Source organism: Chiloscyllium punctatum, chromosome 1 (assembly GCF_047496795.1).
Source record: "Chiloscyllium punctatum isolate Juve2018m chromosome 1, sChiPun1.3, whole genome shotgun sequence".
Taxonomy (NCBI): Eukaryota; Metazoa; Chordata; class Chondrichthyes; order Orectolobiformes; family Hemiscylliidae; genus Chiloscyllium; species Chiloscyllium punctatum.
This window is the reverse complement of record NC_092739.1, coordinates 103,054,783-103,080,640: the sequence shown is the minus strand read 5'-3', so window position 1 is coordinate 103,080,640 and position 25,858 is coordinate 103,054,783. Positions and strand designations below refer to the sequence as shown.

The 25,858-nt window shown below is 42.4% G+C and overlaps 1 protein-coding gene across 3 annotated transcripts in view; it reads right to left on the bottom strand.

The window, feature by feature from the left end:
- LOC140477969 (potassium/sodium hyperpolarization-activated cyclic nucleotide-gated channel 1-like) overlaps window positions 1-25,858 on the bottom strand; it is a 279,875-nt gene that overhangs the window by 140,553 nt on the left and 113,464 nt on the right. For all 3 annotated transcript variants that reach the window (XR_011960770.1, XM_072571643.1, XM_072571644.1), the window contains one exon: window positions 14,244-14,462. Coding sequence is in view for 2 of the 3 variants with exons in the window: in XM_072571643.1 (XP_072427744.1) it covers window positions 14,244-14,462 (219 nt within the window). In the remaining variant the exon portion in view is untranslated. The remainder of the gene's footprint in view (window positions 1-14,243; window positions 14,463-25,858) is intronic.

The following is a 25,858-nucleotide window of genomic DNA, read 5'->3' as shown; positions in this document are numbered from 1 at the left end:
ATGAGAAATCTTTGGCAGACCGGATCAAGGAAAAACCTAAAGCTTTCTATAGTTATACCAGGAATAAAAGAATGATGAGAATAAGATTAGGGCCAATCAAGCACAGTAGTGGGAAGTTGTGCATTGAGTCGGAGGAGATAGGAGAAGCGCTAAATAAATACTTTTCATCAGTATTCACACTAGAGAAAGACAATGTGGTCGAGGAGAATATAAACTATGAGACTAGATGGGATTGAGGTGCATAAGGAGGAAGTGGTAGCAATTGTGGAAAGTGTAAAAATAGATAAGTCCCCTGGGCCAGACAGGAACCAGGGAGGAGATTACTGAGCCTTTGGCTTTGATCTTTATGTCACCATTGTCTACAGGAATAATGCCAGAAGACTGGGGGATAGAAAATGTTGCTCCCTTGTTCAAGAATGGGAGGAGAGACAACCCTGGAAGTTAAAGACTTTTGAGCTTTACTTCAGTTGTGGGTAAAGTGTTGGAAAGGGTTATAAGAGATAGGATTCATAATCATCTAGAAAGAAATAAGTCAATTAGGGATAGTCAACACAGTTTTGTGAAGGCTGGGTCATGCTTCACAAACCTTATTGAGTTCTTTGAGAAGGTGACCAAATAGGTGGATGAGGGTAAAGTGATTGATGTGTGGCAAATGGAGTTTAATGCGGAAAAGTGTGAAGTGATTCACTTTGGAAGGAGTAACAGGAATGCAGAGTACTAGGCTAATAGTAAGATTCTTGGTGGTGTAGATGAGCAGAGAGATCTGTGTCCAGGTACATAGATTCTTGAAAGTTGCCACCAAGGTTGATAGGGTTGTTAAGAAAGCATACGGTGTATTAGCATCTATCAGTGGAGTAATTGAGTTTCGGAACCATGAGATCATGCTGTATGTGTACAATAATCTGGTGCAGCCACATTTCAGAATATTGTGTACAGTTCTGGTCACCACATTATAGGAAAGATGTGGAAGCTTTGGAAAGGGTTCGGAGGAGATTTACTCGAATGTTGCCTGGTATGGAGGGAAGGTCTTATGAGGAAAGGCATGGACTATTTTTTAAATGGTGAGCAAAGTCATAAAGCCAAAGTACAAAGGGATCTGGAAGTGCTAGTCCAGGATTCTCTAAAGGTTGATTTACAGGTTGAGTCCATGATTAAGAAAGTAAATGTAATGTTATCAATTATCTCAAGAGGTTGGAATATAAAAAGCAGCGATGTGCTTCTGAGACTTTATAAAGCTCTAGTTAGGACCCATTTAGAATACTGTGTCCAATTTTGGGCCCCATGCCTCAGGAAAGACATACAGGCACTGGGGCGTGTCCAGCAGAGATTCACACGGATGATCCCTGGAATGGTAGACATAAAATATGATGGTCAGCTGAGGATCCTGGGTTTGTATTCATTAGAGTTTAGAAAGGTGAGGGCAGATCCAATAGAAACTTACAAGATAATGCATGGCTTAGAAAGGTTGGATGCTGGGAAGTTGTTTCAATTAGTCGGGGAGACTAGGACCCATGGTCATAGCCTTAAAATTATATGGGGTCAATTTATAACGGATATGAGACAACATTTCTTCAGCCAGAGAGTGGTGGGCCTGTGGAATTCATTGCCATGGAGCGCAGTGGAGGCTGGGACGTTGGGTGTTTTCAAGGCAGAGATTGATGAATTCTTGATCTCACAAGGAATTAAGGGCTACGGGGAGAGTGCGGGTAAGTGGAATTAAAACACCCATCAGCCATGATTAAATGGCGGAGTGGACTCAATGGGCTGAATGGCCTTGCTTCCACTCCTAGGTCTTATGGTCTTATGGTCATGTGGACTTGAGGCTGTTTTCGTTAGAGCAAGAAGTTTGAGAAATGAAGTAATTGAGACATGTAAGATAATCAGGGGGTTAGATGAGTTGGACAGTGAGAGCCTTTTTTCTCAGATGCAATGGCTAGCATGAGGAGGCATAGCTTTAAATTGAAGGGTGATAGATTTAGGACTGATGTCAAAGGTAGTTTTGTAACTCAGAGAGTAGTAGGGGTGTGGAATGCACTGCCTGTAATAGTAGTAGACTCACCAACTTTAAGAGCATTTAAATGGTCATTGGATAGGCATATGGACAAGAATGGAATAGTGTAGGTTAGATGAGCTTCAGATTGGTTCCACAGATTGGCGCAACATCGAGCACTGAAGGGCCTGTGGTGCTTGATAATGTTCTATATTCTTATAGAGGCCATTGTGAATGCAAATGACGTAGCAATCATGACACAATTCCCAAAGATGCACTTCTCCATCTTCTGTGCACACTGCCCCTGGAAATTCTGACAGATTTTCCTCAAGTATCCTCTGTGTATCTGAGGATCACTGAGGATCAACACCTGTGTCCTGCTGAGCATAGCTGAAAGTATTCTCAGAGATGGAGTCATTCCATAGCTGCTTCTGCTGTGTCTCATAGCCCCAACTCCTGCTTACATGTAACGTGCTGCTCACCATGTGCTTATCTATCTGGGCTGGTGGACACAATGAGATCTGTCTATCTAAGCAGGTAGAGCATCTGCAGAGATTATGGGACTGTCTCTCCTCAGAGTGATGCTCTTCTTCTGAGGACTGCATATTTTAATTTTATCTCCTGTATGGCTCTGCAATATTCCCATAGGTGATAAAAGACAAACATTAGAACTGCATGCAGTGAAACCAAGTTGGCATAATGCAAATTAAGACCATTAATGTACCAGCAATGCACTTTGCCCCTCCTGCCAATGAGAAAAGGCTGACAGATAGAAGTGTGAAGAGTGAAGTGATGCTGAGGATTGCAGTGAGACATTTGAGGAGAGTGGCTCTGGGTTGCTGGTGCACGCTGGCACTACCTGTTGAGATGGAAGCTAAAGAGAAGGTAGAGAAAAAAGAAATTTATGTGACATCCAGCTTATGAAGCCCAGAGGTTTGCTGCACAGAAGACTGTTAAGTAGTTGAGAGAATGATGGCTGTCTGTCGAGACGATAGGAGACTCATATTGTCAAACTTCAGGATGCTATTGAAACCTGTACATCACTGAGCTTGTCGATACATCCCACTCAGTTGTTCACCTCCTGTGTAAGTTAACTGATGAAGCTGGCTGGTCTCCTGCCATTCTCTGGAGAGTACAGTTCTCTGTGGGCACTGATTGCTTCCAGCCTTACCTCCAGCGACATGTTCATGAACTAAAAGCGAGCTTGACTACATAAACCATGCATTGCCTTCCTGTCTTCTGCCTGGCACTTGAGTGTACCGTAACACTCAGTGACACCATTGTGAGTGCTGCCGATGTCCCTTTTAAGCATTCCTGAATTAGCTACATCATCCTGTTCTCACTAATTGATCAGTGAATCTCGAGGTGGGATTTGGGAAAGAGCAACAAGAGGGCCACTTAATCAAGGGATTGGGTTCATAACCCACAAATCGATCTGCTGTTGCTCTAGGGATTAAAGCAGCAAGTTATTCCTACCTAGTGTTCCAATGCTATTTTTGTCATACTCCAGTTAGACTGACCATATGCCTGGCAATTTGGTTCCTGCAGTCACCACGTTTTGTTAAAAATTCTTCTGCTATCCCTACACTATATCTATAATGGTTCAGTACCTTTCAGGAAAAAAAAGCACTTCAGTTATTGGATGCCATCACAAAAAGTTAATAATGAGACAACAGGAGGAGCAGTGCAGCTGATGATTCTAAGGACAAGCAGCAACATGAGACATGGAAATAACTGCACAACCGGAATAATAAAGTAGAATGAATAAACAACAAACATAAATCATCAATATCACGAACAGGACAATGGAACAAAGAATGTACCGCACAATTTCACGTTAGAAGAGCCACTTCTTAAAAAATTATTGTCAATGTAAACCAATAATTTTTACCCAATGACATAAACAGCACTAAAAAAAATCTTTATTTCATTCCTAGATATTCTCTGGGCATTTTCATATTTCTTTCTGTTGGGAAACCATCAAGTATTTGAAGGAAATTGCTTCACTGTTAGGTTCGGATAAAAGACTTCCATTACATCAATAGGATGTGGGATCATGCATTACAGATACATGAGCTTTACTGCTTTCATGAGCAAAGGGACAAGCATTTCAGTCTTTCTTGGTTTACTCGAATCACAAGGTACAGATACTCAGCCTATTGTGTACAGTTACTGGGACTATGAGCTATTTAATGCAGTTACTAATGTTTATTTAACAGGCTTGGAGTAGTTTAAAATCTGCTCTCAATTATAATTATGTCCCCATAACACTAACCACTGATGTTATTACAGCTTTGATGATGTGCTTTTATTTTTGTCAAATCACTTGAGTTGGCAACAAGTCCTGAATATTTTATCTCATTAACCTATATTAAATCGAAAACTGAGGAAATAGTGAATAAATTATTTCAGACATAAATTTTACAATGCAAAATGTGTAACAAAATAGATTTTTAGCCCATCTCAAATATTTCAAATACAAATCATGTTTTCATTTCCAATGGTTATCAAATTATTGTTTTTTTTCCAGCATAATTGCTTGTAAGTTCAGAAATGTCTGTAGAGAATTCAACTCATTGTGCCTATTCCTACAGTATCAAATAAGAGAACAATTAACTCCAGTCCCATGTTTACGTTCATTCCTTAAAAGCTATTTTTAAAATAATTCTTAAATGTTTGGATTAACTCAGATTCAACAATAACTTAAAATAATTCTTCCCCAAATATACAAAAAAACTCTTAACTTTCCCCTTTAAGTGTCTGCTCATTGTCTGCTTACATATCTTGTTGCCTATTGAAAAATGGTTTCCACACTGAAGTTTCTTCATGTATTTCCATTTTCCATGGCAACATGACAGGGCAATATTAGAACTCTTTGAGATCCACAGTGAGGTCAAACAGGCTTGTGCTCTGGCATTGACATTCTATGGCATATTCTCTTTGCTGCTGTCTTATGATCACCTTCAGATCAGCTACAGAGGGTGTTTACTTGCATAACAGAATGGAAAGCTGGTTAACACTGCTCATCTTAAATCCACAACTAAAGTTCTCAGTGGAGATTTGCTCAATGCTGATGATGCTACGCTAATATTTCAAACTGAGAAGTACCTACTGCAGCAAATGCACATGCCCTCTCAGGCCTGTAAGTAGCTTGGTTTAATCATTAACATCAGGAAGACAAATAACATGGCTCAAGATGTTGTTTCATTCCATTGACAAACTGACAGTGGAGGTCATTGATAGCTTCACATATCTTGACTCCACAATCATCTGTAATCTGTCACTTGATGCTGAAATAAACACAGGGATTCCAAAGGTTTGCATCCATGCCAGATAAGAAGTTCTGGTACAACAGCAACCTGACTGAGAAGACCAAACTGTCAGCAAGCCTCCAGCACCTGTGTTTCCTCTCACAATGACTTCAGGGCAACATTTTCTATGATGTGGAGGTGCCAGTGTTGGACTGGGATGGACAAAGTCAGATGACACCAAGTTGATGTCTAAAAGGTTTATTTGAAATCACAAGCTTTTAGTGCACTGCTCCTTCACCTGACGAAGAGACAGCGCTCCGAAAGCTTGAGATTTCAAAAAACCTGTCAGACTATAACCTGGTGTCATGTGACTTCTGACCTTTCAACATATGTGAGGCAGCAGAACTGGCTCAACAGTTTCCAACCTCACGATATCGGACATATTCCTGGTACCTATTGGCAGATCAAGGTCATCAACTCAAAGGTTCTGGAGAGTGCTAATTTCAGCTGCATACACTCAGTACTAAACCAATGACTTTTGCATTAGCTCAGTTACATTCATGAGATAAGTGAGAGTCATATTCCCAAAGACCTTTCATAGGAAGAACTTTCCACAAAGTCATGTCCTGCTAGATGTCCATATCTTCACTACAATGACACCTACAAGCAGGTTTTGGAGGTGAAGTGTATTGACTCCAACAACTGGGAGATAGTTGCTGATGACTGTGGCCTTTGGAAGCTGACCATTTGGAAGAATGTCAGAAGTGAGCTGAAATGAACAGCTCAGTTGGCCAGGAAGAGAGTGCAGAGAAATCAGAGTGCAGTGAATCATCCATCTCCTCAGCTCATTGCCTTCCTCTGCAGAAAATGTAGCAGACACTGATATCCCAGAGTGCAAATTCTGCATCATACCAAGCCAGGCCTAGCACACAGGAAGCCACTGATTGGCAAACATCATCTCATATGATGGAATACAGTCATTTGCCTAGTTAGTAGCCTGTGGAAATAATTTTCCATTTTTTATTTCTCTAGCTTTTCAAAGTACAATTCCTTTACCTGCAGCTTTGAGGTCCAGCTTATACACTTACAAATGCTTGGGTGTGATATTTTTGGAAGTGTCCCTAGTGTTCACCTTGGACTAAGACGTTTTGGTTCAGGGCTCATGATTTATGGCTGGTCTACACCAGTTCTGGTGAAAGTAGGCAGCAAGTATATTTGTCACCATCTGCCATTTACACAATGGCAGCACTGTGCCAAATAGCTCCTGTGCTTCCCACTGCCTCTGTGCTCAACAGTAATATGAGTGGCATGTGCTAATAACACATAGTGCTGCCAGTCTCCTGTTCTTAAAGGCAGTCTGTCTGACTTGAAGTAAAACTGCAAAATTAGCAAAAGCTGGTACTGAATACTTTTGCTGCAATTCTCAAGAAAAAAAAACTCTAGAGCAGAGAGAGGGTCCCAGGATCATGGATATTATGCTGAAGGCCTTCATGATGGAAGTGGACAGGAAGAAAGACACTTTAGATCAAAGGGATTGGAGGGCAGAATGTGGACAGAAAGCTCTCAGGATATAGTAGGAGTGCTGACCATGAGCAATTCCCAGCAACTTTGAGCACAAGTAGCAATGTCACAAGAAGGTAATGACATCACATAGAAATCCATTGCATATCTTATTCTCTACACGACCAAGCTCTCATACTGCACACCACCATCACTCTATCCTCAGCATTCCCTGGCACTCAGGACTCAATACATAACACCCAGACACTTCACCATATCCTCAACCACCTTCCAATGATGTCAGTAATACATCCACCATAATCTTTCTTTATATACTATTCAACCATGGTGAGTAAATTGTTCAAACACAGTGCAACATCACAGAAGTTCTTTCCTCTCACTTGAAGGATAAGCTGACATACAAAGGAAGGAAGTGTGGAGAATCAATCTCATAGCTGGCAAAGAGCATTGTGCAGATCCTTCCCTCTCTGTGTCCTCTGCTCCATCTCCCATCTGTAATGCAAACCAAAAGGCCCTGCAAGTGCGGTTCTCAAAGCTGTGGGAGTCTTTCTGTGGATCAGTCACCTATTCCAGTGCCCTCCATGTGAGAAAGCAGCTATAATCCCTGCCAAATCCAGGAACTCACGACAATATCTCCAAAAACACTTCTGTTACCTCTGGATACATTGGGTTTGATTTTCCAGGTAAGGGGTTTGGGTTTGGAATTAAATGAAGGTGATGATGGATAAGAATCCTGATTTTATTCCACTCTCTTCCTGGCTTGACAAGGCTGACTGAAGGCAATTGAGAACCCCAATTTTGGACTTATACTAAATAGCTAAAATACTTAAAATGGCAATTGAAAATTCTATTAACCCTCAATTCTGGATTTCAGCTTCTGTAGCCCAACCTTCCATTTCTGATAAGGATCTATAGCAGAAGTCACATCACCACCACTGATGTCTGGTCATCAGTGCGTCAAGTGGACAAAGTAGGCATACATTTCCTATGGCTGTCAAAATGTTTGTCACTGAAGGGCTGCTCCCAATAAGTCCACTCCTGAATTTCTGCCACATGCTAAATGTTCTCTCATCCTGCAAGGAGAGAAAACAGATGTGTGAGTGTTCTCAATAGTTTGTGCATACAGGAAGGGACAGCAATGTTTATCCAGGATGACTTTGAGGCAATGGAGAGAGAGAGAGCAAGAGCGAGAGAAAGAGAGAGAGAGCAACATAGTGAGTACGAGTGCAGGTTGTTCAGACCTGAGCAGCTTGGAGGCAGGAATGAGTGAATCTGCATGATATGTTGTTCTGGGGAAAACTGTGGCGGGAACATTGGGCAAGACAGATTGTGGAGTTTGGCGTGGGAATGAGTTTGGCATTCACTTTTCCTGCCTTCGTTTGGCCCTGGACGTTCTTTGTAATCTGAATCCGGTTTAAAATGAGCAAACCTCTATTTCTGACATCTTTGGTCCCTTCTGTGTTGCTTCATTGGAGAGACTGAATTGGGTGTATCTCGTTGCTGATACATCTCAAATCCTAAAGCAATGCCTCCAGACAGGAATGCGAGAATGGTGCAGTTGCCTTCACAGTCCGGACATTGATACAGCCTCAAAAGCCTAAGAGCTGATGGGTCCTTGTAACCTCCCCTTACAGTTCTTTTAGTTAGAAATCCTTTCTTTAACAGATTGATTGGTTTTCCTTCCTATCTCTCTTGTTTGCAGGGAAATTCAAAGGTTGAAAGCTGCTAATGCTGTGGATCAGCTAAAGATAAGTAAGCTGGCTTGCCAACTTACAAATGGTCCCACAATTCTAGTAGGGATTCAGTTTCCAAAATTCTGTCATTTGCAGAGGTTCTTAAAATCACTTGCAAGTTGGGTGATAGCTTTTAAGGTAGCACCAGTGTTGGGCCCCTCTTGCAGCTGAATGCCTTTGTTGAGTGGTGTGTGAAATTACTTATCATGCCTCTGCCAAGTTGGATCTAGCCCCCTTCATGATCCTTGACAATGACAGCAGCTGTCTGACCTGCCAACCAACTGAGCTAACCAGCCCTCTTCACATTGGATTGAACAAACAAAGGGAGAACAAAGGAAGTATCAAAAGAAGAAAGGCCACTCCAATGCTTTACAGAACAACCAATAATGGATTAGCAAATTCAAAGATTCCACTGAATTGTTCACTCCTTCCTTTAGAACTGTGGGGGGCTGCTTGGTTATTGTCAATCCCCACTTCCATTAGATTAAAGAACCGCCAATTCAAACAACTTTCAAATCACAAACATTCTTACAATGTAAATGAGAAGTTGCAGACCAGACTGTCAAATTTGAATGGGATAATTAGTTCAATGGTAGACATAATAAACAGTTTGAACAACCCCTGTACTTTTCATTGAAGAAGACTTTGTTCCTTTGAAGTCCTCTCCTATTGGTCTCAAAAAGCTGAAGAAGGCTGCTGTCTATGTTGAACCCTTGAGATATCCACTGCTGGGGTTTCTGAATGCCCAGGGCTTGGCTACAGACTGCTGCATCTTGACTCTTTCTGGTGCACTTTGGTTGATGTGACTTGCTAAAATTCAGGGCAGGTATTGGGTAAGGGGGTGACCCGCAGGAGATCCTGGGAGATGTCAATTGCCATTTTAACTGTCAGCAGTTTCAGTGCCAAGAATCAGTAGGCTCAGGGGAGGCTTGAAAGATTTTTTTTGTCATTGTGAAGGTTCTTCTTGAGAGCATGAGAGCTCAAGTGCTAAAAAGAAAGTTTAGGTCTTCATTTCCCTGGGCTTCTTGCAGACACACCGGTTTCCACATTTGTCAGTTCCAATGACTGAAACAAATCTGCTTGATTCCTGGCCTCACTATAAGATTAGATTCTCTACAGTATGGAAACAGACTATTTGGCTCAACAAGTCCACACTGACTCTCTAAAGAGTAACCCACTCCCCTATATTTATCCCCGAGTAATGCCTCTAACACTATGGGCAATTTAGCATGGCCAATTTATTAACGTGCACATCTTTGGACTGTGGGAGGAAACCAGAGCACCCGGAGGAAACCCGTGCACACACGGGGAGAATGTGCAAACTCCACACAGACAGTTGGCCGAGGTGGGAACTGAACCCAGGTTCCTCTTTCATAAATAGGTCATTTGAACTGACAAAATCGTGGCACAATTTACGTTTTGACATACAGCCTTTTTAATGCCTGATACTTGCTGAATTGCTGAAAATCCTACACGTGTGCAGCTGAAGAGGCTTCTGCATGCAATTCTTTTCACTTAATCATTAGAAATGTAATCGCTTCTTGTCCCGTGAGCACGTGTTCCTTTTCTAACTACAATAACTTCAGCTGTTCTTCAATACCAGTTTTCAATCTGGGCCTGTATTTTTTTATTTGCCTCAACTCATGAGGCAAAATACCAAGTAATAGATGCTACATCGCTAAAGAAAACAAGTCATTTGAAAAAAGCACTCCAGGAGAATCTGAAGGAACTATGTGAGGAGATCATTGAGGTCATTCTCGATGTCAGGAGCAATTGCTTGTATTTTCCAAAAATGCCCAGATGTCAATACAAGATTCTTGCCAGGGAGCGATGAAAGAGCTATTAATGGCGATTATTGCATGTCGGCACCCTCATTAACTGGAAATGTCAGCTCATTAATCTACAACTATTAATTATACTGTAGGATTGATTAGAAATCAGGTACTGGAATTCTTGACATGCAAGTCAGAGTGGGTACTGGTGACTTCAGCTCAGTCCCTACTCCTGGCTCGGCCGCATTTAGAATATTGATCACCACATTACAAAAGGATGTGGACGCTTTGGAGAGGGTGCAGAGAAGGTTTACAAAGATGTTGCCTGGTATGGAAGGTGCTAGCTATGAAAGGAGGTTGAGTAGGTTAGGTTTATTTTAGAAAAAAGGAGATTGAGGGGTGACCTCATTGAGGTTTACAAAATCATGAATAGTATACACAGGGTGGATAGAGACAAGCTTTTTCCCAGGGTGAAGGATTCAATAACGAGAGGTCATGCTTTCAGGGTGACAGGTGGGAAATTTAAGGGGGATACACACAGCAAGTACTTCACGCAGAGGGTGATGGGCATTTGGAACATGTTGCCAGCAGAGTTGGTAGAGGCAGGCACGGTAGACTCATTTAAGATGAGTCTGAACAGATGCATGAGGAGGTGGGGAGCAGAGGGATACAGATGCTTAGGAATTGACCGACAGATTTAGACAGTACATTTGGATCGGCTCAGGCTTGAAGGCCAAAGGGCCTGTTCCTGGGCTGTAGATTTTCTTTGTTCTTTGTTTGTCCTCACCACCATCTTGGACACCCAGCACCAACATCACAAGCCATGGTCCAGGGATAGCTCTTACATGCAGCCCACTCCATGGACACTGGCAACCTCTCGACAACATCATGGCACACTCCAAACTACATAGCACTTTAGCACTTTAATGTTGCACTTCCAGGACTACTGCCAACTTTTACAACAATGCTGCTACAATGACACTTTACATGTCCTTTCCACTCCTACAGTGGACCAGGCTGCACCTCAGGGTTGCTGGCAGGCTCTCCAGTAATCACTCATCTTATTCCTACTTAAATACTAACAGCAGCTCTGCCTTGTCTTGTCTTACCTTGCATTGCCTTTTGGCACAGGCACAAAGCCAGGCAGCTTGTCCTGCCACCATGTTATGTCAGTATCACACCTATACCATGTGCTGGCAGCTAATGCAGCAGAGTTACTGCATGTGCCTCAACCAAATAACCATGTCTCAAAGTTGGTGGGGAGTAGTGCTTAGTTGTGTCTAGGAAGACATCTCTCAATCAGTGGGTCCCAGGACAGTAAGTTAAGATCAAGTTCCAATATCAGTCCAGGTTCTTGAAAATGGTCTATCAGCTGTTTAAGGAGGTCAGGATTAGGACCTTCTCCTTGTAGGAACTGGGGACCTAAATGTAGGCCTCACATAATCTATATTGATTCTCTCTGTCCTCATCGAGGATGTTCTCTCCTGCTTTGAGAAAAGGGAAGGATTGATTAAGAAGAAAGAGGGTGGCACAACTGTTAGTGCTCGTGCAAGTAGATGATCAGTGGTGAGGTGACCCAAGTGAGTGATAAGGAGTTCCAGAGGCCGTGCAGGTTTGGTAGTATGGAATGTTTAGATGGGGTGAGAGTGAGTGGGGAAGATGCTGTATGCAATAGTGGGAGCAGTAGATCATGAGCCTTGGTGGGAGGTTGATGCAGTAACAGAGAGAGAGTGAGCGTGAAGTAACAGAGAGAAGATGGTGGCAGAGCAGAGAAGGTAATCAGCCTTCTTCCAGTGCTGGGCATTCTTCAAGACAGCTCAGCACACAATGACCTCAGAGGAGGTGAGCAGAGTCCAGTGTTGTGGCCTTTTCCCTACTATTTGGGGAAAGGTCATCCCTCTTGTGCAACAATGTCGGTAAAGTACAGGACTGTTTCAGACTGCCTGGGTGCACAATGGTCTTTTAAAGATGGTGTGAGGGATAACAATCTATTCCGTGATATCCCAGCAGTAGTCTCCGGCTACTAAGTGGCAAAAGCCAACTAGCTTTAGTCAAGAAGGGTACTATAGTGTTGTTGTAGGTAGTTACTGAGGTGATTGGGATGATGGCACAAGGAAACACTGAGCCTAACAGTGAGAAGCTCTCCAGTAAATTCGATGTAAATGATACTTACCCAAAATATAGTATGATTCAGCCCCGTATGCTTAAAATAATATTGTATAAAATAATATTATGCATAATTTGTCAAGCAAGAGAACAAATTATTATTTTGAATATGTTCTAAACTAAAACCTTTTTGATCTACAGATGCACCAATTTAATTCAGCATTTCAATTCCTGTCATATTTTACCCTTTCACATCAGCACTAATGTTAACTGGGCTTGAATAATTTCTTTACAAAGACTTGTGATTTATTTTAATTCATGTTTATTAAGAACATCTGTTCTTCACTTACTGACAATTTAGACTGCAAATTCCAGTGGTGATATCCTTAATTTGTGGCTGATTTTGTCTAGACTACACCTAATTAGTAGTGGACTGTATGCATCCGAATTGGTGCAAATCACCTCTAAAGGGCTGTTCATCCAAATTTGTGAAAATAAGCATTTGTCAAAATTTGCTCATGTCAATTTAGCCATTCCCTGTGCTGATTAAATCTAATTATTTTCAGGCAGTAGAATAAGATTTTACACTACATATAAGTAGTTTGTTTTGAAGGAATCTCTCAAGAATTACAAATTGTATGCCATTAGCAACAGTCATTTTTAGGTTAATTTTAGTTAACCACTTGTCAAATATCTTAGAGCAAACTCTTCAGAAAGTTTCTGACAGTGCACAAGCTGCTTTCTGCTGTGACAATACTGAGGCAGAGGGAAATCAATAGAAAATCTCCAAAGGATTGAGTGATGAATGAGTGACAATTTGAATAGGTTACAATAGGGCAATACTACACCATGTAGAACACATCATTCTCAAAATCCTGTAAGAATCACAATGTTGGGAACATATTAAAGTGAAGGAACATGCTTCAACACTGAGCTGAGTCACAAACACAAATCTTGAAACAGGGGATAATCTATGCTGTGACCTCCAATAACTATTATTGTTGCTGTGATTGCTTACTGAATACAGCCAGGGTACATTGTTGAGATATTTCAACAAGCACTCATCCAGCACTTAAGTACCATATGTTAAAACCACCTCACTTCCACTCCCACCTATTGACCCATCCTCCTGAAAGGAGAATTCCACAGTCTTGCTTTGTTCCTTTTTCAATACAAAATGATGTAGTCATATTTGATACACTGAATTTGTTTTTGGTGAGGGATTGGTTAGCTCAATTGGTGGGACATCTGGTTTATCATGGGTTCAGCTCCAATAGCAGCTGAGGTTACCATGAAGGACTCTCCTCAAGCTCTGTCCTTACCAGAGACACGTTGAAATACCACCGGTCAACTCTCTCTAATGAGAAAGCAGCTCTATGATCTGATACCACTATGTCAACTTTACATCTTTACTGAATTTAAAGCATTTTATGATAATTGCATTTGTTTACCTTATGGAATAAGTCATGGTGATATAAAAAAAAACAAAGCATATGATGAATAATTCATGTAAGCAGCAATGATGGAACTGATTTTATGTCTCGTTATGTGAAAATAAAGTACATGAAAACTCTCCGGTAGCACCACAGTCATCTTCCATTATCTGAGAGGGAAGTGGGAATGTGAGTGGAGTATGGACCATTAATTAATATTGGTTTCTATAATAAATGATAGTGAGGAATAAATGAGTATGCAGATTTCAGCATTATGAATTGCTATCAAATACATTGTGTGCCTGTCCCCTGGGGTGTCTGGGACTATACATGTCTGAATAACGAAAAACAACTACTCAATGTGGAGGTGCTTATGGGATTAACCATGAAATTGTCTAATTACAAAACCATGTATGAGGATACGTTTGAACACTTACCTTTTCCTGATACTGTCGTCTTGATGAATCTAATGACTGGATAAGAGCTGTCGCATGACCAACAAACATTGCATAGCACGTGGCTCCCACTATCATGCTCAACATGGTTATCCAGAGATCAGACATAGACACTGGTGCCCGAGCTCCATAGCCTATGCAAAGCATATGGCTCATAGCTTTGAACAGTGCATATGAATATTGCATCCCCCATGAATCATTCTGCATAGAAAGAAAAAAACAGAATTAGCCAGTCAGCAAAACCTTCTGAAAGACTTCATTTTCTATTTTATTATTAGAAGTGTAATGGATCACTAGCTCCCGACACATCAAGCTGCTAACATTTCTTTCATGCCTGAGAGCAACTATCTGGTCTTCAGAGACTCTTACACTCTGCTCTGCTTTTCATTTTTGCTTATGATTCTGATTTTCAGAGAATAGTCTGTTAGTAACATTCTGCGTTCCACTTTTATTTCTTTAGTTCATATCTAATTTTTTTATTCTCTCTGCAAACCATTTGGTCTTCAATCTTTATACGGACTACCATCCAGCAAGCAAAATGTTAGACAGTTGGACAAGATGCTAATTGGATAACTACCATAAATCTAATATCATATAGTTAATTAAATGAATAATGTAACGATACAAAATATAAATAAGTGAGACATAAATATTCATATCATTCATAAATATATGAAAATATTATACATGTGCAGATGATAATTTAAAAATCTATGTATATGGAAAATAGTATTGAAAATAAGGATTCATTTGAAACAAATGATTAAACCTCATAGGGGCCTGGGAAATAGGGGCAATGGCAAGATCTGAGGCAGAACAATGTAAGAAGTCTGGTGTGGCCTATCTTGACATTTGGGAGTGACTATCAGTACTTTTTTAACACCTACTGAGCAGTGAGGTCCATTCCTCATTGGGCAGCAGTCAGTTGCCTATTAAGAGGGGTTATTAAACACATTACTAATGGCAAGTTTTGTGTCATTAATATGCAGATTACTACTTTATCAAATGTGTTGACCAAGCTAGACAGTGAATGTTTGATAGGGGGATCAGGGCCAGTACCTGATGACTTCAGCTCACTCTTGTTGAGAGGGTCCTCCAAGGTAGGCCAGCAGGAGGCTGGAAGAACACAGCAAGCCAGGCAGCATCAGGAGGTGGAGAAGTCGACATTTTAGGTGTAATCCTTCTTCAGGATTGGGGGTGGGGTTAAGGGGAGCTGGAGAAAAAGTTGAGGGGGGCAAGGGGGCAAACACACAGGGTGATGAGTTGGGGATAGGTAAAAACAGGTAGAGATTACAACCTGATTGGTCGATGGGAGAAATGAATTTGGGTTGGTAGCTAGAAGGAAGGGTCGATGAGAGGAATGGAAGGGAGGGGGAGGGGCTGGGAAGGGAGGGGGAGGGGCTGGGAAGGGGTTCTAGGGAAGGGAAGGGAGGTTAATTGAAATTAGAGAACTCAGTGTTGGGTCCTCCAGGTTGTAGGCTGCCCAGGCAGAAGGTGAGGTGTTGTCCCTCCAATTTGCAGTCTGACTCGCTGTAGCAATGGAGGAGGCAGAGGATGGTCATGTCGGAAAGGGAGTGGGAAGAGGAATTAAAATGGGTGGTGACTGGGAGGTCCAGACAACCTGATGGGCCCGGCTGAGCAAAACATGCTCTGAGTTTACATTTGGTCTCCTCAACTTAGAGAAGACTACATCAGCAGTACCAGATACAGTAAACGAGGTTGGAGGGGAGGCAGGTGACCATCTGAATCACCTGGAAAGAATGCTAGGGGCCATGGATGGAGGTGACGGGGGTGGGTGCCAGTAGATTTTGCAACTTTTACGGTTGCAGGGCAAGTTACCTTGGTATTGGGGGGGAGGGTGTGGGTCGGTGGGGAGAGTGGCACGAACCAAGTATTGGCAAAGGGAACGATCCTTGCAGAAGGCAGAGAGGGGTGAGGAAGGGAAGATGTTTTTGTTGTTGGGGTCTAATTGGAGTTGACGTAAGTGTTTAAGGATGATGCATTGGATGTGGAGACCGGTAGGGTGGTAGATGAGGACAAGAGTGACCCTGTTTTTATTGCATTTGGGAGGGGTTTAGAGCAGTGGAACGGGGAATGGAGGAGGTGTGTTGGAGGGCTGTGTGGTTGACAGAGGGTGAAAAGCAGATTGTTCACAATAGGTGGGCATTTGGGATGCTCGCGAGTGAAATATCTCCTCGTCTGAGCAGATGTGACAGAGGTGGAGAAATTGAGAGAACAGGATGGAGTTCTTGCAGGATACTGGGTGGGAGGGGGTTTAGTCCAGGTAGTTATGGGAGCCTGTGGGTTTAATAATAAACATTCATCTGGAGACTGTTACTGGAGATGGAAATGGCGGGGGAAAAAAGGGGAGGGAGGTGTCCAAGATGGACAAAGTGAATTTGAAGGCAGGTGGAAGTTGTGATGAACTGCTCCAGTTCAGCCTGGATGCAGGACACTGCACTGATGCAGTCATCGATATAATGGCTGAAGAGTTGGGATGCAGCTCCTGTGTAGGTACTGAAGAGGGACTGTTCGACATAGCCGACCAAGAGGCGTGCATTACTAGGGCCCACCCAAGTTCTCATGGCCACCCCTTGGATTTGGAGAACATGGGAAAAGTTAAAGGAAAAATTATTAAGAGTGAGGACTAGCTTGGCAAGGCAGAGGAGGGTATTGGTGGAGGGAGTTATTGGTGGTCCTCCATGTTGGATATTGGGCACCAGTGTCGCAGGGCATGCTCTGTGGGTACCAACCAGACACACACTCCATGTCTGTGGACATCGGCATGTTGCAGCCTCTAAGGGCCCTCATCTATGATCCACTTCAATGCTGCACCTCAGGCTATACTGGCAAATGTCATTGTAATACTGTAGCAAGGACAATGTGCATTCAGGGACCTGCACCCCGCTCGCGGACTGAACCAGGCTGCATCTGCAGGTATCTTCACTCACTGTCATAGTGCTCACTCATCCTTAGCCTACCTGGATACCCACAGCAACTTGCCTTGCATTGCTTTATTTTCTCATTTTGTTCTACGCTTCCTCCGCCAGAGGTACTAGTTTCATATTAATTTTGTCTTGCGTTGCTATGTAGCACAGACACAAAGACTTGCCATAGCTGTCAGCAGGCCTCAGTCAAGTCTGGCTCAATAAGCTAAGGGCAGCTTCCAATTCCAGTTCAGTGGCTTAGACTCAGTCAGTCAGAGGCAGGATATTCTCCACACAGGGGAGGTGAATGTAGAGCAGCCTATCACCCATCTTGAATTTTTCTGCCCTACTGTGCGATGCTTTCATCCTGGAGTAAGAGGGAGTCAGTATTAAGAAAGATCAAAGTGGGTGGCGTAGCCGTGAGGAGGTGACCTGAGACAGTGAGTAGGCAGTGCAAAGGGTATGCAAGGTTAGTGGTGTCAGTGGGTAGGTGACAGTGAGTGAAAAAAGATGCTGAATGCAATAATGAGATTTCTGAGTCTTGGTGGGAGCTGGGTATGACATTAGAGACAAAGTGAATGTAAAGTATCAGAGAATAGATGGTGGCGTTTACATGGCAAAGCGAAGAAGGTCATTGACCTTCTTCCTACATTACTGTGCTTTTCTCCAGATGAATGAAACTGCACTGACTCAGCTGGAAACTTCGGACCAGGCAGGAATGGTTTGGTAGGTTCACGAGGTCAATTCCTGTAATGGCGGGATTACCTTACACTGAAAGACTGAAGTGACTGGGCTTGTATACCCTTGAGTTTAGAAGACTGAGAGGGGATCTGATTGAAACATATAAGATTATGAAAGGATTGGACACTCTGGCAGCAGGAAACATGTTTCCACTGATGGGTGAGTGCCGAACCAGACGACACAGCTTAAAAATACGGGGTAGACCATTTAGGACAGGGATGAGGAGAAACTTCTTCACCCAGAGAGTGGTGGCTGTGTGGAATGCTCTGCCCCAGAGGGTAGTGGAGGCCCAGTCTCTGGATTCATTTAAGGGTTATGGAGATAAGGCAGGAAGAGGATACTGATTAGGAATGATCAGCCATGATCATATTGAATGGCGGTGCAGGCTAGAAGGGCTGAATGGCCTACTCCTGCACCTATTGTCTATTGTCTATTGTCTATTGGTATAGTGACCTTCCCTACGTTGCTGAGGGAAGAGGACACCCTGTATCCACATCACCCATGCAGCAGGAACTCTAGGTCCCTGTCCATAAAGATGGGAGCCACTTCTCCATTGTCTGCCATGTCCAGGGAAAATGTCAGGAATCTGTGCACATCAGTCAGAGGAAAGGTGGCAAGCAGGTAGTCAGAATAGCCTCAAAGTGCATCTCACTCAACAACCAGCTTTCTGTGTTGAAAAACAATGGGAGTGATGGCTCCTCTGGGGTGTACAGTCACAGTTGTCTGTGCAAATTGGAATGAGCACAAGCTATAGTTGTAGTAGACTCAACAGTGAGGGTTACAGACAGGGACTTCTGCAGCTGTAGACTGATTTCTCAAAAGTGCCAGTGTCAAGGACATCATTGAACAGCTGCAAGGCATTTTGGGGGTGGTGGGGGTGTGAGGAACAATCAGGAACTATGATTCACATTGTGACCAATAACATAGGGAGAAAGAGAGATGACATCCTGTGACAAGGATCTAAGGAGCCAGGTGGCAGACATGAAAAGCAGGATCTTCAATGTTGTAATCTCTGGGTTACTCCCAGTGCCATATGCTTGTGCATAAAGGAACAGAGAGAGAGAATGGGTGAATGTGTGGCTGAAGCGTTGGTGGAGGATGGATGTTTTAAGCGATATCTTTGAAGGATCCTCAAATAAAGCCATGTGTATAGACCCTCAAAACAAAAGGGGGCATTCAAAATCCTGGAGTGTACTATAGTTACCCCAAATGGTCCAGGAGATATCAAAGGGTAGAACACAGGTAAAACTGAGAGAACTGTAAAGGTAATAGGAGAATGCTTGTATGGATTTTAACTTCCAGAATCTGTTTCCATGCTGTCGAACCAGAACTGCACACAGTGCTTCAAGTGTTGTCTCACTAATGTTTTGTACAGCTCTAACCTAACATCCTTGCTTTTAGACGCAATTCCTTGACTAACTTAGGTGAGAATACCATATGCCTTCGTAACCATCTTACCTACAATCATGCTGCCTTCAAAGATCCATGTGCAAGCACACGAAGGTCCCTTGATCTTCTGTATATTCTAGTGTCCTACCGTTAATTAGATATTCTCTTGTCTGGTCAGTCAGAGGGAAATGGGTCTAGGTGGGTTAATCTTCGGAGGGTCGGTGTGGGCTTGTTGGCTGAAGGGCCTGTTCCACACTGTAGGGAGTCTAATCTAAACAAACAATAAGGGTCCCAGAACTGATTGCTGTCATACACCACTGGGCACTGGCCTCCAGTCAAACAAACAGCCTTCAACCACTACCCTTTGTGTCCTATTACTAAGCCAGTTTCTGATCCATCTCACCAAGTTTCCATCAATTCCCTGTGCTTTAACCTTCTCAATCAATCTCCCACGTGGAACCTTGTCAAAAACTTTGCTGAAATCCATATAAACTCCATCAACTGAGCTTCCCTCAATCACACACTCAATCAAATTTTCGTAAAATGTTAACAATTTGTTCAGCACGACTCCGTCTGACAAAGCCATGCTGACTATTCCTAATTAACCCATGCCTTTCTCAGTGAATATTAAAACTTTCCTTCAGAATTTCCTCTCATAGTTTCCCTACTGCTGACGTGAGTTTCACCAGTCTGTAATTTCCTGGTTGATCTCTGTCACACGTCTTGAAAAGTGGAACCACATTAGCTATCCTCCAGTCCTCCGGCACTTCCCCTACAGCCAGAGAGGAATTAAAAGCTTATGGCAGAGCTCCTGCAATTTCTTGCCTCACCTCTCACAGCAACCTAGGATGCAATTCAACTAAGCCAGGGGATTCATCCGTTTTTAAACCTGTCAGAGTCTCCAATATCTTCCCATTTTCCCTGTCGAACCATGCAAGTTCCCCACGGTCCCTTTTCCAGAATTCCATACCTACATTCTCATTTTCCAGAGCGAAGACCTAACAGAAGCATTTGTTTAACAACCTTCCAATATTCTGTGGCTTCACATACAGATTGCCTCCTTGCTCCTAATGTCAGAGAGTCATACAGATGTACAGCATGAAACAGTGGTTAGCACTGCTGCCTCACAGCGCCTGAGACCCGGGTTCAATTCCCGCCTCAGGCGACTGACTGTGTGGAGTTTGCACGTTCTCCCCGTGTCTGCGTGGGTTTCCTCCGGGTGCTCCGGTTTCCTCCCACAGTCCAAAGATGTGCAGGCCAGGTGAATTGGCCATGCTAAATTGCCCATAGTGTTAGGTAAGGGGTAAATGTAGATGTAGGGGTATGGGTGGGTTACGCTTCGGCGGGGCGGTGTGGACTTGTTGGGCCGAAGGGCCTGTTTCCACACTGTAAGTAATCTAATCTAATCTAATCCTTTGGTCTGACTCACCCATGCCAACCAGCTCCCTACTCTTTCCCTGGTTAACCTCTTCCCTTTAATGTATTTGTAAAATATCTTGGATCTCTCCCTAATTCTGCTTGCAAGTCCTTTCTCATGCACCCTTTTTACTCATCAAATTGCTTTCTTAAGTTGCCTCCAACGCTTCCTGTATTTCTCTAGAACTACAGCTAAATTGCTTCCTATGGACTTGCTAAAAGCATTTCTCTTCTTCCTCATCCAGTCCTGAGTTGTCATAGACATCAGGGTTCCCTGAAATAATTGCTCCTATATTTCCCCCTAAAGGGTATCTGTTGGACCAATATTCTCTCCAACTTGTTTATAGATGCCCCCTCACTGGTCTGCTGTAGACTTACCTGCAAGGAGCTGTTCCCAGTCAATTTTAGTCAGATCCTGCTTTATTTTAATAAAATCTGCCTTCCCCCAGTCCAAAGTGACCTTTTACGGGCTCTCTTTCTTCCTGTCCATAACAAATTTGAGACGTACCAAGTTGTCATTGCTATCGCTAAAATGTTCTCAGTTGCTACAATGAACATTTGTCTGGCTTTGCTCTCCAGAACCAGATCCAGCACCACACCATCTCTAGTTGGGCCTTCTACATATTGATACAAAAACTCCCCTGGATAAATTTCAAGGAATTCGCCTCTCTAAACCCTTAACACTATGATTGTCCCAATCTAAGTTGGGAAAGTTGAAATCCCCAGTATAATTACCCAATTATTACTCTTACATACCTCTCTGAACTGTCTACATATTTGCTCCCCTATTTCCTGCTTAATCTTTGACGGTTTACAATGCACTCCCAGTAAGGTGACAGCCCCCTTAATATTGCTAAATTCAATCTCATTTGAAGACCCTTCCAAGATATCATCCTTCCTTATTACAGTCATTGACTCCTTAATTAATACTGCTACTCCTTCACCCTTTTTACATCCCCTGTAGGGATTCTACAATTAGTCCTTGAGCTTGAATGCTCTGTGTCAGGAAAATATTTTGAAAAATTATTCAGGCGTAGAAATTCATTTGTACACACTCATCTTTCAGAACCAAACCAGTATTTAACATGTCAAGTAACAGCTGTGCACGTCCCCACACTGGAAGATGAGTATGTTTTGAGTTACATTCTCCACCAACTCTTCATGTAGCAGGACAGGAAATGCTGCCATCTGAAAAATCCTGTCAATGGTTAGGAACAAATGAAGTAGCAGCAGAGATAAATCATTCATCCCTTTGAGGTTGCTTTGCCATGCAATAAGATCATGGCCAATATGTTTCTGTTTCACATTCCACATTCCAATCTACCTCCAATAATCTTTGATTCCCCGTGCCTCACAAAGGTCTATCTATCTCAGTCTTAAAGATATTCCATGAACCCCATCTCCATCACTCTGAGGCATAGAGTTCCAAAGTTTCTCAACTCCCTTAGAGAAAAAATGTTATTCTCTTCACTTTGGTGAAGGGACTTCGCTCGGAAAATTGTGATTTCAGTTAAACCTATTGGATTATAACCTGGTGTCCTGTGACCTCTGACATTGTCCACCACAGTCCAACACTGGCACCTCCACATGTACTGCTTCTAAAGTATGTGCATCCTCCCTTACATAAAGAGCTCAAATCTCTATAACTATTCGAGATGTGGTCTCAACAACACCCTGTATAACTGAAGCATGCTGTCCTTACTTTATCATTTATTTCTGTTCACAATAAATGATAGCATTCCACTAACTTTATAGGTTACATGCTGTACCTGCATACTTTTGTGACTCATGCTCCAAAACACCTAAATCTCTCTACTTCTCAGAATTCTGCGGTTATTCATCTTTTAAGTAATATTTTTTTTATTCTTCCTGGCAAAGTAAGAAACTTCATATTTTTTCACAGTGTACTCCATCTGCCAGATTTTTGACCATTCACTCAAACTATCTATGTCTGTTGACAATTTCGTTGTGACTTCTTCACAACACACTTTCTGACTGATCTTGGTGTCTTCTTTGTGGCTACTTTTTGACTTATGAAATTCAGCTCTGATTTATGAGAAGTTACTTTCACTGCTAGAAGTTTCAGTGCAGTCACCAAGAATCTATCTTAGAGTTGGCCAGGTCAGGGAGTAGTAAAGAAGGCAGAGGGATAAGTTAGGAGAGGAGGATAGATCAGCGCCTCCTATATATGTGTCCTTTAAAATAGAAAGAAATTCCAATTGCTCGGAAACACCATTGTTTAGACCTTCACTGCCTGTCTTTGGTGTCTGGTTATTAATTCTAGTTTTGTTATGTAGTGTTGCCTCAATGTCTGAGAATTGGGAGATGGAATGCTGTCGAGTTTCCACTGAGAACATTTCAAATTGCTGTGGAAATCAATGCAATTAATTGAGAGTGGAACATCTTGACATGGAGTGGGATCGTATTGTCCAACTGGCCAAGTGACACCAAAAGCAGCACTGGCAGAATGGGTGATAGGTGAACAGGTATTCTGTTATCCTGAGAGAAATGAGCAGCCTAGTCCCAGGCAGCACAATAGATTGATGCTGAGATTTCATTAAAATAATTCAGGTCCATTTACATTTACAACCAGGTGTTTAGGCCTTAACTTATTAAGTTCAGGGGAAAAAAAACAATAAACAACTTTCTTAAGGAATGGATTTCAGGCTAATGGGATTTAAAAGAGAGTGCAGATGAAATTTTGACAGAATGTTTGGAACAAAGAAGCTATTCAATGGTATGGAATTTTTGCTAAAATATATTTCCATTAATCCATACAGTCTTCCTAAATGTAACCAACAGGTTTCATAGTGGGATAGATTTTATATTAATGTTCAAAGGAATAGGATTACTTTGTCAAAAGACTTCTTGTCTCATCCTTTCCAATACAAATGCTCAGAAAAATTGAACAACTATGATATAAACAATTTTCTTCATGACAAGCATGACAAGTTTCATTTATTATTTATCTGTGGAGAATAATTGTGATAAATTAATCATATAAAATACTTGTTAGCATTAAATGAGTACTTTCATCATTTTATTTTATCTCAAATAGTCAGTACTTCGATTTATCAAACTTCAACAGTCGGTTAATACAAGAGGCAAATCCAGAAAGATAGATTATAATCTTAAAATAATACAGGATAGATGCTCTTTTCAACAGCCAAATCCAATCAATTCTCCATTCTACTTTCTGGTTCTTTCCTCCTATCCTGCAATTCATTTTCTTTCAAGTATTTATCTAAGTCCTTTTTAAAGGTGATTAATGAACCTGTTTCCACCACATTCCCATTGCAAATCCTAACTGCTCATTGCTTAAAAATGCTTTTCCTCATGGCCCTTCTGGATCTGTCTCCAGTCATTTTAAATCTCATGATCAACCTTTAGCCACTGGAAATAGTTTATCTTCATTGACTCTATCAGAACCATTCAGGATTTTAAACATCTATACCCTCTTCACCTTCTGTGCTCCAAGGAGAAAATCCTAGTTTCTCTAGTCTATCCACGTAAATGTAATCCATCATCACAGCAACCTTTCCAGTAAATCTCTCTTGCATCTTCACCAAAGTCAATATCTCCTTCCTGACAGGTAATGCCTAGAATTAGACAGAATGCTACATGGAGTTGTAAAGCATTACAATATGGGAACAGGCCCTTCAGCCCATCATATCTGCACTGACCATCAAACACCTATCTACTCTAATCCCAGTTCCCACCTGCTGGGGTTGTACTAGTGTTTATAAAGGTTTATCACAACCTTTCTTTTACAAAGCACAAAGACAGTAAACACATAGGAACACCACAGCCTGCAAGTTCCCCTCCAAGCCATCATGACGAGGAACCACACAGTCATTCCTTTATTGTTGCCAGGTCACAGTCCAAGAAAGTCCTTCCTGACAGTAGATGATGAGTAGCAATTCAAGAGGGTTCACACCACCTTCTCAAAGACCACTTGGGGTAAGCAACAAACGCTGTCCTTGCCAGTGACAGGGAGGAGAAAGTGAGGACTGCAGATGCTGGAGATCAGAGCTGAAAAATGTGTTGTTGGAAAAGCGTAGCAGGTCAGGCAGCATCCAAGGAGCAGGAGAATCGATGTTTCGAAGAAGGGCTTATGCCAGAAAAGTCGATTTTCCTGCTCCTTAGATGCTGCCTGACCAGCTGTGCTCTTGCCAGTGACACTCATATCTAAGGAAATGATCAAAAATAGTTTTATAAAGTGGCATCCAATTTGTGCATCACAAGCTTCCACAAGTGATAATGTGACAATGGCCAGATAATTTGGTTTTAATTAAGTTAATTGAGGGATCAGTAATACCCAGAGCACCAAAGGTTCTCAAAGACAAAGAGACACAAATCTCCAAATCTCAAAGTGTTACAAATGTGAAGCAGCACTGAAGGACATCACTGAACCCATGTCAGCTCTCTGTAGAACAATCCAGTCAATCCCATTGACTGCAATAGATCCCAATAGCCTTACAAGTTTATTTCATTCAGGTTTCCAACCAAGTTCTTTTCAAATCATTCGACATCTCCACATCTATCATTATAAAACTGTTATGTTATATCTACCACTCATCTGTTCATACTGCAACATAGAACACAGCAGATGCCCTCCTTCTTTAAAGACCGCAATTTCCCCTCCCACGTGGTTGATGATGCCCTCCAGCTCATCTCATCCACATCTCACACCTCCTCCCTCGAACCCCACCCCTCCAACTGCAACAAGGACAGAACACCCCCCCCTCCTCCACCCCGGTCCACACCTTCCACCCCACCAACCTCCATATACAGCACATCATCCTCCGCCATTTCCGCCATCTACATACGGACCCCACCACCAGAGATATATTCCCTCCCCACCCCTATCCGTTTTCCGCAAAGACTGTTCCATCCGTGACTACCTGGTCAGGTCCACACTTCCTAACTTCCCACCCTCCCTTCCTGGCACCTTCCTTTGCCACCTCAGGAATTGTAAAACCTGCGCCCACACCTCCCCCCTCACCTCTGTCTAAGCCCCCAAAGGAGCCTTGCACATCCATTAAAGTTTCACTTGCACTTCCACACGTGTCATTTATTGTATCCGTTGCTCCTTTACACTGGAGAGACGAGACATCTACTCAC